Source organism: Dermacentor albipictus, chromosome 6, assembly GCF_038994185.2.
Source record: "Dermacentor albipictus isolate Rhodes 1998 colony chromosome 6, USDA_Dalb.pri_finalv2, whole genome shotgun sequence".
Classification (NCBI taxonomy): domain Eukaryota; kingdom Metazoa; phylum Arthropoda; class Arachnida; order Ixodida; family Ixodidae; genus Dermacentor; species Dermacentor albipictus.
This window is the reverse complement of record NC_091826.1, coordinates 23,593,065-23,605,695: the sequence shown is the minus strand read 5'-3', so window position 1 is coordinate 23,605,695 and position 12,631 is coordinate 23,593,065. Positions and strand designations below refer to the sequence as shown.

The 12,631-nt window shown below is 43.7% G+C and overlaps 2 protein-coding genes and 1 long non-coding RNA gene across 12 annotated transcripts in view; 2 read left to right on the top strand and 1 right to left on the bottom strand.

Annotated features, from left to right (window-relative positions):
* Positions 1–2,179, top strand: part of LOC139060885 (collagen alpha-1(IX) chain-like) — an 80,494-nt gene extending 78,315 nt beyond the window's left edge. For all 4 annotated transcript variants that reach the window (XM_070540154.1, XM_070540153.1, XM_070540152.1 and 1 more), the window contains one exon: positions 1,097–2,179. In XM_070540154.1, coding sequence (XP_070396255.1) covers positions 1,097–1,299 — 203 coding nt within the window. In that variant the 3' untranslated portion in view covers positions 1,300–2,179. The remainder of the gene's footprint in view (positions 1–1,096) is intronic.
* LOC139060895 (uncharacterized) overlaps positions 1–12,631 on the bottom strand; it is a 185,128-nt gene that overhangs the window by 66,335 nt on the left and 106,162 nt on the right. For 6 of the 7 annotated variants that reach the window (XR_011515072.1, XR_011515071.1, XR_011515070.1 and 3 more), the window contains exons 1-2: positions 6,371–6,516; positions 2,191–2,342 (exon numbers count right to left, since the gene is read on the bottom strand). This is a non-coding gene — a long non-coding RNA (uncharacterized lncRNA). Of the gene's footprint in view, positions 1–2,190; positions 2,343–6,370; positions 6,517–12,631 lie in introns of those variants that run through there. The other variant, XR_011515076.1, reaches the window with a different exon arrangement.
* On the top strand, positions 6,630–12,529 carry LOC139060891 (NLR family CARD domain-containing protein 3-like). The gene is made up of 3 exons (XM_070540163.1): positions 6,630–6,768; positions 7,360–8,592; positions 10,335–12,529. Exons 2-3 carry the CDS (start codon positions 7,394–7,396, stop codon positions 11,269–11,271), a joined length of 2,136 nt encoding a protein of 711 aa, XP_070396264.1. The 5' UTR covers positions 6,630–6,768; positions 7,360–7,393; the 3' UTR covers positions 11,272–12,529.

Below are 12,631 nucleotides of genomic sequence, written 5' to 3'. Positions count from 1 at the left end.
TGAAGCATTCGCGAGACAAGAGGACAAAATGCTGCTAATCAAGCTTTAATATCACCGCTTGAGGCCTCTCATATGCCTGCAGCAAAACTTAGTTGCTGTCCTTAGTGACCTTTAAATCTGAGGCAGTCTGGAATCATTGGTCGAATAGCTGTTAAAATGATCCAGCTAACAGTGTTCGCAAAGCTACCCATTCAGTCGGGATCTTGATTGTGATTGTTATGTTGCACAGCTCACATAGAGCAACAGCAAAAATGCAGTGAGCAAACTTTTGTAAGCAAGATTCACGCTGTTTGTGTTAGTTTTGGTAGACGGGCATGTTCCTCTGATTTACGAGAACACAAGAGCACCAAAGATTTCACATTGGGCACTCCCATATAGAGGTACACAGAAACAAAAACCCAATAAAATCAAGTTATGAGGCTTAGCGTCTCAAAGCAATGCAAGGTGAATGAAGGCTGCCATCATGGAGGACTCCGGATGAATTTTCCAGAGTTCTTTAAAATTATTCAAAAGGACACTAAAGAAAAAAATAAGTTGAACTGTGTTAGTGAATTACTCTTTTACAATACCAAGAAAGCCACTCTTACCACGAAAGGAGGCATGGTAAATCAGGAAAGACGCAAAACTGAAGAATGCGTATTGACATCGCCTCAACATCCCATACCAGCTTGTCATGACGTCATGGTTGTTGAAACTGTCTGTGTGGGCCCATGTTGTTGCCTAACAGTTAAAGTGTACCACTACACTGCATTCTAAAGGAGACAAGGACTCAGCATAGCAAGTTTCACGGACTTTTATCGATCCACAACGACCCAAATCCGAGAAAATGCTTTGAAATTCGTGACGTCACACTGACGTACCAGTCCTTGGGTTTCACTATGCAATTTCAAAAAATGGCACTTTGACCTTCGCTTTCTCTTCTGTTAATCAACATATTACTGCGAAATTTGCAAAAACTGTATATGGAGCCCACAACCTCATGCTTAGCACTACAAGAACATAGCCAATGTCGAGACATCATTTTGCTAGCAAGCTGTGGTGACAATTTTATTTGATACAATCTTCGTGCCACGTTAATTGTTGCTATTAACCACAGGATCTCCAGGCCCGGCTGGCGTGGGCCACCCAGGGCGGCCAGGTGAGAGGGGACCCCCGGGTCGCCTAGGACAGCCAGGCCCCCGCGGTCCACCAGGGGCGCAAGGACCGCCCGGCTACTGCGAGATGTGCAACTACGGAAATGCTGACCTGCTACACATGCTGCACATGAACACCGTCCAACAGAACAACAAGGGACCCTAAGTAGAGAGTGCGCCATGACATGGCTGTGAACAAAGCCAGGACTGTGCTGAGCTCCATGGCTCCAGAAGAGAACTGGATTTCCTTCTCTTCTTTTTTTTCCCCACAGTGCGCAGGTTTCTCTCTTGCACAGATTTCAGTTGCCAGTGAACAAGAAGTGAAACGTACTTTACCTCCAGGCCTTTTACGTGTGGGTAGATCTGTGCTAACATCTTCAAAAGGCTAGGCTGTTTACACGTCCGTGAGCATGAGCTTTCATAGCTTTACGAGCTATTACAGGCGTACCTTGTTGTAACAAAGTCACATCCGACACAAAAGTGTGTTCATTACATCTGATATTTGTTATAAGCACACTGTTATGAGCAAGGCATTTATATTAAAGATGACTCAGGATGGTCGAAGTTAGCCAGGACCAACACAGACAGAGGCAGGCCAGCCAAACGTCGTCTTCCTTCTCTACTATCCGTCTCGACGGTCGCTAGCATTTTTTTGTTTTTTGCTATAACAGCTTGTGACAATACATTCGTTACATGCTGAAGTCTGCAAGAAACATTTTAGATTTTCTCTGTAATATAATTTTTTTGTTACATCAGTGTTTGTTATGTAGAGGGATGTGACTAGCATATGTTGCTCAGTGTGACAAGGATCGCATCAGCCGCATGTGAGTGATGCAGGAGAGCTAAAGGACATCTTTGAGTGTTGAAAGTGGAAAGTCTAAGCTAACTGTAAGCGCACAACTCTCGAAACTGCTGTTGCCATGGTGTTGTTCTTTTGTATAAGAACAACTCAGTGACCCACCAACACTTGGTCGTTATGGACTGTACATTACCAAGGCATTGTAACATGAGGTGCACCTCTCATGATGCTGCTATTCAGGGGGGGGGGGGGGCTTACCTGCAGTAAGGGTAAGCTTAGCTGTCTCATGGTCCAATGGTCATGTCTGACGGCTGAGTAGTCGACTATCTTGGCTACCTGTTAGTTCTTGTTACCTCCACAATGTTGCCTATTCACGATCATGCCTGGTGAACGGTCCTTGTTGGCAAAAACTGAAACCAGAAAATGGCGTGCCAGGAATTCTTAAACAATAATTTATGGCATATCCGTGCAGGTACACTATTACAGTTGTTAGAAAGGGTGTGAGCTAAAAAAAAAATGCTAAGCACAAGACGAGAATTTGGTGTTTCCATTCTTTTAACGTGGACAAGATCTGAATGTCCTGCATGGTTGTAATCAGTTAATGTACACATGCAATAGAAAATGCATTTGCACAACTTCTGCCACTCATAAAATGGATCAAAATACTGCCCGCTGGGAGTATGGTCATTATTGATTTAGCATTAGCTACGTAATACAATGACACACAACCTAAACTTGCATTCTAATGTTAGGAAAACATACTGACTACGAAGAGCACACATAACCATGACACAATGTGGAACTATGAACAGTTTATTTTAGTGAGAAAATAAGGAACACATAGGTGACAATCACATGGGCAACAATGCGATGATAGGCATGCTGACGTCATCGATTACCACTTTCTGATTAATATCTTATTCACTCAGTGCAATGCCGTCTATTTGCTTCTGTTCAAAATATCGATCATAGCATGATGACATGAGGGCAGTTGTGAAAAGATAAAGAGAAAAGAAGGTGAAGTTTTACTGTAGTTACTTGTGATAAGTCACAAGAACGTTAAGTGACAAGTTTGTGTTCAACATGGTATACTTATATCTGTGTTCTTGTGTTCACGCCACTTTTTGGGTCAGAAAACGATGAAGCAACGATGCAAAAATGCTTGCAAGAAAGAAATGGCCGGAAGTACTCTTTTGGATAAACCAGGCTATCCAAGCAGCCTAGCTTTACCTACAACACTATCACCTTTAACACTGACCAACTTTCAAGACAATCAAGTCATCAGCTTTCAGGACGAGTTACTTCAGCTTTCAGGACGAGTTACTTTTACTTTCAAGCACTTGTGGGCCTCTTGCCCACTGCTCCTCAGAAGCTTATGTACCAGACAATGTGACAAGAAAAATGACAGAGGACCTCCAGTAGAGGCCAGAAAATATGAGCTAAATATGTTCTGCATGAAAACATTCAGCCAGTGTTCAAGTGCAGGCTTTTTCTGCCAGTATGTACTCCTCTAACCTCCAAACACTGCCATTCATCAAAGTGCTCCTTCCAACAATATTGTGTTCGCTCCATGGACTTTGACCAGCTTTTGCATAAACAGTGTGCAAATGAAAACAAAGCTCAGCATTGCCTGCGCTGCATGCACAAAGCTTTGCTGTGTAACGTGGAATGCCTCTCTACAGGTTTGTGGCAAAGATGAATACAGCAATAAAAGTTACTTAAACCTTCACCTCAAATGCGATGCCACGAGATAACCCTGTGTGAGCAACTCTTTCCACAATTATACAGGCTATGGTGATAGCAGGTGTGTTCTCCCAATTTGTTGCGGCAAGCAAAACCTGTCTAACCCTGACGTATTAAAAGGCAGGCCTCTTTGTTTATTTTGTTGCTGTTGTTACTTTCCTTTCTGTGTGGTGGGACACTAACAAGCCTTGACATTCTCTGCCATCTGCAGTGCAGTTTTGTAGCAATGCCTTTTCACAATGCTAATGCCCATCAGCGCTTTTCACATTCGACGCTCCACCCAGGGCTTTTGACCACTTGTGAACGTGGAGAGCACGAAAGGCATAAGCTGCGGCAAAAGGCACCTCTACAAAATCACCACCCTGCTTTCCAACACATTGAACCAAGGTAAACCAAAACATTATGGAAATTTTCTTCAAAAAGACTGCAAATAAAAAGGTAACTCAAGTCTCTCGCATTTTATTTCCAGCTATCATGTTAAACTGCACCATAACAAATGACTGGTTGAAGACTTCTGTGGCTTCATGAGTCACGACTACATTGCTTTCGGCAGTGTGCTTTGTCCCAACACCAGTGCTTCTCACCTAAATATCACCCAGGCTTAAAAGCAAGCCTTAATTCACGAGCTCCAACATGGAAATAGAGCAATCACCTTTTTTCAGCATTTAAAGCACCAAACTTTATTAGAATTGTTGCATTTAAAGGAAAAAAATTTTAATCTGTCGTCTGCATAAATCAGATTTTTTTTATTTACATCCCCATTTTTTTTATGTCCAAAATCACTTCTTTTTTATCTGAAGCACAAAGTTTACAACTACGTCACTCAGCACTGAAAAATAACACCACAATTTCAAGTGGACGAAATTGGTGTAATACACCGCTCTAAACTACACCACTGATTTGCGAGTACGACGTTCAAAAAAACATTCGTAAACATTGTGTCCATTCCACGTAAGTTGTAAGCTAACATATCAAATCTGTCAGCTTAAGATGCTCTAAGAGACACAGCTCATAGAACTGCAATATCACAATCTGATGCAAAGTTTAGGATTTGCAAACTTGCAAATGCTTCAATTGTTTTGCTTTTTTATCTTACCAATTTTCTGCAATACATCAATCCTTGTCATACTTAAGTGGGACATAATGAAATAATGAATGCAACAAAGTAGATGAAATTTCCGTAGATTCATGTTGCAGTACATGCAATAATAGATGTAACAAAATAATTCTGGCTCCTCCCTCCAACTTCAGATGGCGGCTGTGCAACAGCCAGCAAAATTAGCTGCTGTCTTAGCCACAAATAAAATAAACATAAAATATGGAACATACCCCGAGATGGGGGCACATGTAGGCGTCCAAAAGCCATACACACACAAAAACGAAAATTCATCTCAGAAAGATGTAAAAAATCATCCACGGTTCGAATTTCACGAATGATCTTGTGGTAATCTTTCCTCATCGTTCTGCTAATGAAAGGGCCTGCACACTTCTCTGTTCAACAGGCCTTATATTAATAATTCATTCATTCAAGCTCGCTAGATTTCATCCACTTCACGAACAAAATATGCTATCTTGCATCTAACAAATTAAACAAACACGTATTCTCACTCATGGTGCAGGAAGACGTTGCTGATCCATGAGTATAACATCATTTTTATAAATGAATATGCACTGCTTCCGGACTTTTTAGTCCGTAATCGCGATTTTAGATATGTTAATTGCTCAGCCATCAGGCCTCCGCAAATGACAGGGAATTAACTAAAACAAAGGGGCCAAGGAGATAAACAGGGGCGCAAGGGGGAATTTGGAAGCATTGCAAAGAAAAACAGTGTGATCACAGTGGCAGGATTTAAAAAAATTAAATTATGGGGTTTTACGTGCCAAAACCACTTTCTGATTATGAGGCACGCCGTAGTGGAGGACTCCGGAAATTTCGACCACCTGGGGTTCTTTAACGTTCACCTAAGTCTAAGTACACGGGTGTTTTCGCATTTCGTTCCCATCGAAATGCGGCCGCCGTGGCCGGGATTCGATCCCGCGACCTCGTGCTCAGCAGCCTAAGTGGCAGGATTCGTTCCACTGATCTCTTTTCTGGTATGTGCTTCATTCCAACTACAATTACATAGCTTAGAACGACAGAAAGCTGAGCTAGTTGGTAAGGATTCACTATGCAAAAAAAGAGGGGAGGCGTGCAGACAGGACACAAGAGTAGAGAAGTGGAAATGGCGTTCGTGTTGTCCACTTCTCTACCCTTGTGTCCTGTCTGCACGCGTCTCCTCTTTTTTGCATAATTACATAGCTACGTTTCTGTGTGCGTGCGCGCACACATGCTTACGACAGAACGTTCGATACAAAAGCAGCACAGTGAACGAAGACCGAGCATCGTGGAGATTGATCGATCAGTGCTACTGCCACGTTGTCCCCCAGTGTCGAAAGCACGTGCATGCGATTCGTGAGTGCACAAGTTTTGGAGCTGCAGTGACATTCTGGAGGTAGTGGAGTTATACAAGTGGTTAGAACAAGGCTTGAACAAGGCGAACAGTTAGGCCTAGAGGAACCGCGCCTTTTAGGACAACGCCAAGCAAGCCGCAGCTTTGAAGACGGCGCCGTCACGACTAGTGCTGCAACCGACGCAATCGGGAGGTTGAAATTGAGACAACCCGACGACTTCAAACTATACGAAAGCAGAACTCACGTGAATGAGGAGCTTGCTGGGTCCAGACGGCGAACCAAACTCTGGCAGCAACGCGCCATTTCTAAGCCAAACGAGATACCATGGCGGTCGCAACGAAACTTCACTTTTGTCGTCTGTTGAATATCGACGGTCGCTCACAGCTCGACTCAGGGCACGGACAAAATACGAAAGGACTGGCGAAGAAAAGCGTTGCCTCCCTGTGTTAGGAGGACGAAACAAAAATTCGTCCACCGCGCCAAACCGCGCTTCAGTGCCCAACGCTATTTCGAAGGTGGACGTGAATATAACTAACCTAAAGCCCCGAATGTGAACACCTGTATGACAGCTTTGCAGAGGTTTATGGCTGCATCGCTGCATGGTGAACGTGATTTCAACGATGTTTGTGCGCTAATAGAACGGTACGTAGCACTTCACGCGCGACTGTTCTGAGCGCTCACTTGCCGGCGGCATATGTTCGCACAGCTTGGTAAACGGTTGTGTTGTGCTGAGTTCGCGTTAAACGGAAAACGTCGGAAAAGGCGAGCGCCAGCGCTTATTGCAAGCTACGGGCTACGGTTGCAACGGCGGTTTTTATAGCAACAAGCGGCCGCTTGCGAGTTTGCCGTATGGTAGTCATTTCGTTGCGTGAACGTGGAAGGAAGCGCGCTGCACGTTACTCGTGCATTCGATGGAGAAAACGCGAGGCCCATGCATACATTGCACCGGTACCATGTATATACAAAGACAGCTAGTAAAAAAGTGGGCGCTTGTTTTCTTCCTTTTTTTTTCGCCCTTTCCGGTTCGTCAGTTTGGTATAGAGCAGCGATCGAATTTAGAGGCTGGCGGAATAGGTCAAAACACGGGAGTGGGTCAAATCTACAACGAACCTTGCCGCTACAGAAGCCGGCACCTTGGCATCAAGGCCTCTAATGTGCTTTTCTTAGCCCAGAGTTCGTTGGCTGTTCTCATTCGTCTTGCTTACTTTTCCTTTCTTTTTTTCTTCTTTGCAGTTGCTCGCGGTAGCGACATATATACCTCTACAATATGAATGACGATCCCTGGTGGCAGGAGAAGATGTTAGGCGTGGACCTCGAGCGTAGTTGCTCACAGCCGACATCGGAGAGTTGTTGGCTGTGTGATGATCTAGAAAACTGGAACGCCGTGCTGAACCCATTGTGCCTTAACCTCATCGAGTGGCAACTGGGAAAGCTTCAGTTGTGCACGCTAGCAGGAATCGCCGAGATGATCTATTCGAAAGACTGCAACACTCGATATGACGCTGCCTACGTCATGGCGTGGCTGCCAAGAAAACATAGCTGCATTGAGGCGATCCGCTTAAATGAACATCATCCACAACCACATATTCTTTCCTTTCCAGAAATAACCACCGCAGAGTGTCCACTGAAGCTGCACCACATAGTCATTGCAGGCAGTGCATCCTACGATTGGGCCTTGCTTCTCGACACCTTGGGGTCCATTGCGTCGCTTGAGACATTCGAGCTCTGCAACGTCGAAGTGAGCGAAAGCTTTGCCTCGAAAGCTGGTGAACTTTTATCTGCCAACTGTGCTTCTATTAAGACCGTGACTTTGTCAAATGCCACGATTCCTCGCACTGCCTCAGAGGCTCTCGTGAGCAGCATATCAAAGTGTAAGAACCTTCGGGAACTCACACTCAGTTCAAACATGAGCACCAGCGCACTGAAAAATTTAGCCAAGCTGCTGCGATCAACGAAAACATTGAAGACGCTGCATTTGCAGGCAGAGCCTAGTAGGCACACATCAGAATCGCGCTACCAGAGAAATGAAAAAGGAATAGCACTGGCAGTTGCCAAACTCTTGCGGAGAAACATGTCGCTCGTCGAGTTGCACTACCAAGCTTCTAACGAAGCCACTAAAAACATTTTGATGGCTGTTGAAGCCAACGATACACTCAAGCACCTGATACTCACTGGTGACGATTATGAAGTTAACTACATTGACACAGCTATTGGAAGTTTGCTCGAGTCGGCGCTGTCGAACAACCGAGGCCTTTGTTCACTAACTCTTAAAGGCTACAAAATTCTCAGTGGTGTCGCCGCACTCATATCCAAAGGACTGCAAGCGAACGCTACTCTAGAGAGTCTTGATGTGTCTCAGTGTTGTGTGGATATGACCGAAGTGCGAGTTCTCTGCAACATCCTGAAACAGAATAAGACATTGCAGAAGTTGCAGATTGAAGCCTATTCAGCATTAAAGAGTGAAAGGTAAGGGGGCAAGCGTGCCTAAAGTCAATGCATGTGTTCAGCATTGCATGCACACCTATGTTCCGCGTACTACACATAAGTAGCTGTGGGTAGCAGCCTAGCGTCTCCATCTGTACCATTTCTTGCAAGTGAAGTTTCCAAGTGTTGATGGACAACTAGTACCATACCCCGTTTGAGCACTAATTAACTCCATCCATTGAAAATTTAGTTCCACCACATTTCTTCCATCCTCAGAGTCATTGAAATTTACGTACTGCAGCAGAACAGATTAGGAGTTTTGAAATCTTGAGTGAGTTTTGTCACGCTTATAGAGTGCAGGCTCCCTGCGAGAGCGCCGGACAGGAACGCTATACATGCGAGCATCAACATTTTCATGTCTAGAAAACTTGGAAAGCGTGAAAAGTATACCCGATATAGGGACCGAGGTTAGGCCCACTACAACAAGTGAAGGACCTGAGGATCATTCGGTTCTCGGGTCTGGTTCTCACCTGAGAACATTGTGAAAAACAAAGTGAGCCAGCTACATGATGGCCTGGTGATACTCTTTACACATGTTATTCAAACTTGCAGCACAACTCCAACCAGGAGTGTTCCAAGATACATGTGACATTGTAAATTTTGTTATATTGATCAGTGATTTCGCTTTTGATGCACTAACCTGGCGTGTACAATTGTGCTCACAGCGTCTGGAGGGGATTTGGCATGACCTGTCAAATGCCGCAAATATTTGCCAGGAAACGTGCAGGCCTGTTCCTTTTAGATTGGTCAACACAATTGGTCTAGGTCATGAATTTTGGTAGACTAATAAAGGTGTACTTCTCTAAGTACTGGAGCACCCTGTAAGAAGTACTGGAATACTCAATAAGAAGTACCCTGTGTCTTACTCCTTATAGGAGTACTGCCAATTTTTTTTACTGTTGACTTTTTTTGCAGTAAGTGAAAGTATACTAATGCGAAACCCTAGAAGAAGAAATGCTGGAAAGCCTCAGAAAACCCTAAACAATTTTCTATAATGGCTTTTTTTTTTTTACAAACCAGTTTCTGTTTCATTTCTCAGGATGTGTATGGTGTCGTGATACCCCGATACAGGGGTTAGTCACGTGGGAGCAGAACATAGCAACATTCTTGGCGCTCACTCCAGTTCTCGCTCGGCTGTCTGATGTGCCACTCGTGCAGGCCAGTCTAACATCATAACGGACAACCGACTGATGTTCACAGTACTGCAGGGCTGCAAGTTTTCTGTTCGTAAACTTCTGAAAGGGGCATAGACTGCGAGATTCCAAGTGGCTGCAGCATTCTGCTGCTGAGTGTGTAGTCACTGGTTCAAAGCCCAGCCAGGACAGCTACGTTCCCATGAGGCAAAGTCCAAAAACATCCATGTACTTAGGTCTAGGTGCACTTTAAAGGGACCAACAACCAATTACTATGGGACCTATTTCCTTTGATAGAGCAGATAAGTTACTGTGCACAGAAGCGCCCAATCCTGCAGCAGTGATGAAAAAGATTGCTTTGCCTAGAAAGGCAGGGTTAATGCACCCAGAGGGCTTGCTAATTAAGTGCTTGGGCACATCTTTAGAAATAACAAATGGAGGTACATATATCCCCTTAGGTCAATTTTCTAACTATGTCACTAAACGAGTCTGCAAGGCTCCAAAAAGACAAAGTTGTTAAGGTAACTGAAGTCTCACGAAATTTAGCAACTTTCTTTGCAATTTAAAAACACCAATGTTGGCTATTTACAGGTTGGAACTGTATGCAGAACTGGACAAGAACCAGTGGTACAGCCGCATCCAGCTAAGCTGCATGAACATCGTCACTCAAGAGCTTGTCAAGTCCCTGTCGCAACCATCTCTGTGTCCCACCGACATACACCTCGTGGTCGACAAGGATTCTGGAGCATCCTTTACTGCCCTATTCAAAGCGCTAACCATTAGTATCTCTGTAAAGAGCTTAAGTGTCTCCTTCAATGGCGCCCAGCTTGAACATTTGACAAGCCTGCTCAACACGCTCGAAGACAACAAATCCCTGAGATCTGTTACACTTCATGAGAGCTTTTTCGACTCTAACTGTGCTGCGATGGTGGCACAGGGCCTCATCTTGAACGAATCCGTGGTGGAGCTGACGTTGGAGTGCCGCGAGGTAGACAGCATGTCTGCGGAAATGATTGCACTGCTGCTTGAGTCAAACGAAATTCTATACAAGTTCCACCTCTCGAGTTTGCCGGAACTGACATTCGATTTAGTACACACTATATCCCAGGGAGTTATTGAGAATAAGTTCATCACCGAGGCAGACGTAGACTGTGAGGCGCCATTTTTGAGAGCAGCTGTCCAGAGGAATGTGACGCAGCTGCACCGTGCTGTTCGTTTTGTGTTGAGGCGAAATGTGGGGAAGCGGTGCGCAGCATCATTTGAGCTCCTCGAGTCAAAGCCATCCTTGATTGCAGGCCTGCAGTCAGCGGCTGGTATGACCGAAGTGGAAGCAAAGTGTGCCGTGAAGGCAGCCAGGCACTTTCTGTGGACAAATTACCTTTTCATTAACAACATTGTGCATCACAAGTTGGAGTGCTACCGTGAAGAAGGTACGCAGATAGATGAACTCAGTCCCGATTGTTGGGTCGCTATTGCGAAGCACTTGCGAATCTGTGATGTGCTACCCATGGCAATTTCTGAATACTAGTCCTTGGTGTTAACTAATGTGAACTGATTACAGCAACTTTTACGGCTTTGTAGCGCACATCGGAGTTCACATGAGTGGTCAGCATTGTTGTCTTTCCCGATCACTGCTATTAGTTTCATGTGTTTATGTATTGTATTTGTTGCGGTATACTCGTTTCTCGAAGAGAAAGGTTTATAGTATTTTTTTTTTATTTAGGTTGGAATTGGCATTGCCTTAATATTGTCATCATCATCATACGGACTTTGTTTCTCGTCCGAGCGAGGGAGACTGAGACTAAAGGCACAAAGGCCTGACAGAGGTCCCAGACCCCAAAGTTCCAACAGCAGTCATAATCAGTACAAATGAATACATATAAAATGTACATACATCTTGCACAAGAGAGCATAATTTTAGTAACAAAAATTATTACAATATTTGTTCATTGGAATGAGGAAGCCGCATAAACATTAGCACAAATGCTATATATAGGCACTCTTTGTTAGGTCATACAAGCATATATACAGATGCAATAAAATATCAATAATGAGTGAAAGCAAATGTCATCGGCGAGTAATAATGCATTAAACTCTTTTTGTAATAATGCATTAAACTCTTTTTTGTAGGAGCTTTCTGAAGTGCTAAAATTTAACAGTTCTCCTACCTTGTTTAATATTTCTATCGAATGATATACGAATGTTCGTTTACCATAATTTGTTCTTGTTTTTGGTAAGTGTCTGGTATGCCGGTGCAGTGAATAACGAGATATTTCATTGTAGTCTATGTTGGTGAATAACTTTTGTTTATGTATGGTGATAAGAAGTTTCTTATAATATATTCTGTCTGGTCGAAGAAGGGAGTAGTGTTGATATAATGGAGCTGTTTCGAGGTCTACAAAATGGCCGTGGTAATTGCAGTATAAACGAAGGATTTGTTTCTGTAAAAGAATTAACTTTAATGAAGTTTGTTTTTGAAGTTGTTCCCCAAACCAGGACCCCATAGCAGAGTTTAAGAGTAGAGGAGAGCATTGTATAACTGTTGTTTGAGCCAAAGCGGAATCAGCTGGGTTATCCTGCTAATTAATATCGACAGATTTAGAAAGGTCGTTGCCTAGCATCCTTGCATGCGAACTCCAAGATAAATGTTCATCAAACCATACGCCTAAGAATTTTTGTTCTTGGACATGGTTAATTGCCATACCATTGTAATTAATGTTCATGTCATTGGTTATGTTCTTGTTACGAGCCCTGAATAAAATGTATGTTGTTTTTGGAGTATTTAAGTCGAGACTATTTTTGCTCAACCAAACTGATAAGCGATTTACGTATGCATTAACGCTGACAGAAAGTTCAGAAGTGTCATTGGATGTAAAAAACACGGTATC

Coding starts and splice junctions, on each gene's coding strand:
- LOC139060891 (XM_070540163.1), top strand. CDS start 7,394: ATGAATGACGATCCCTGGTGGCAGGAGAAGATGTTAGGCGTGGACCTC. Junction 8,593..10,334: donor TCAGCATTAAAGAGTGAAAG/GTAAGGGGGCAA, acceptor GGCTATTTACAG/GTTGGAACTGTATGCAGAAC.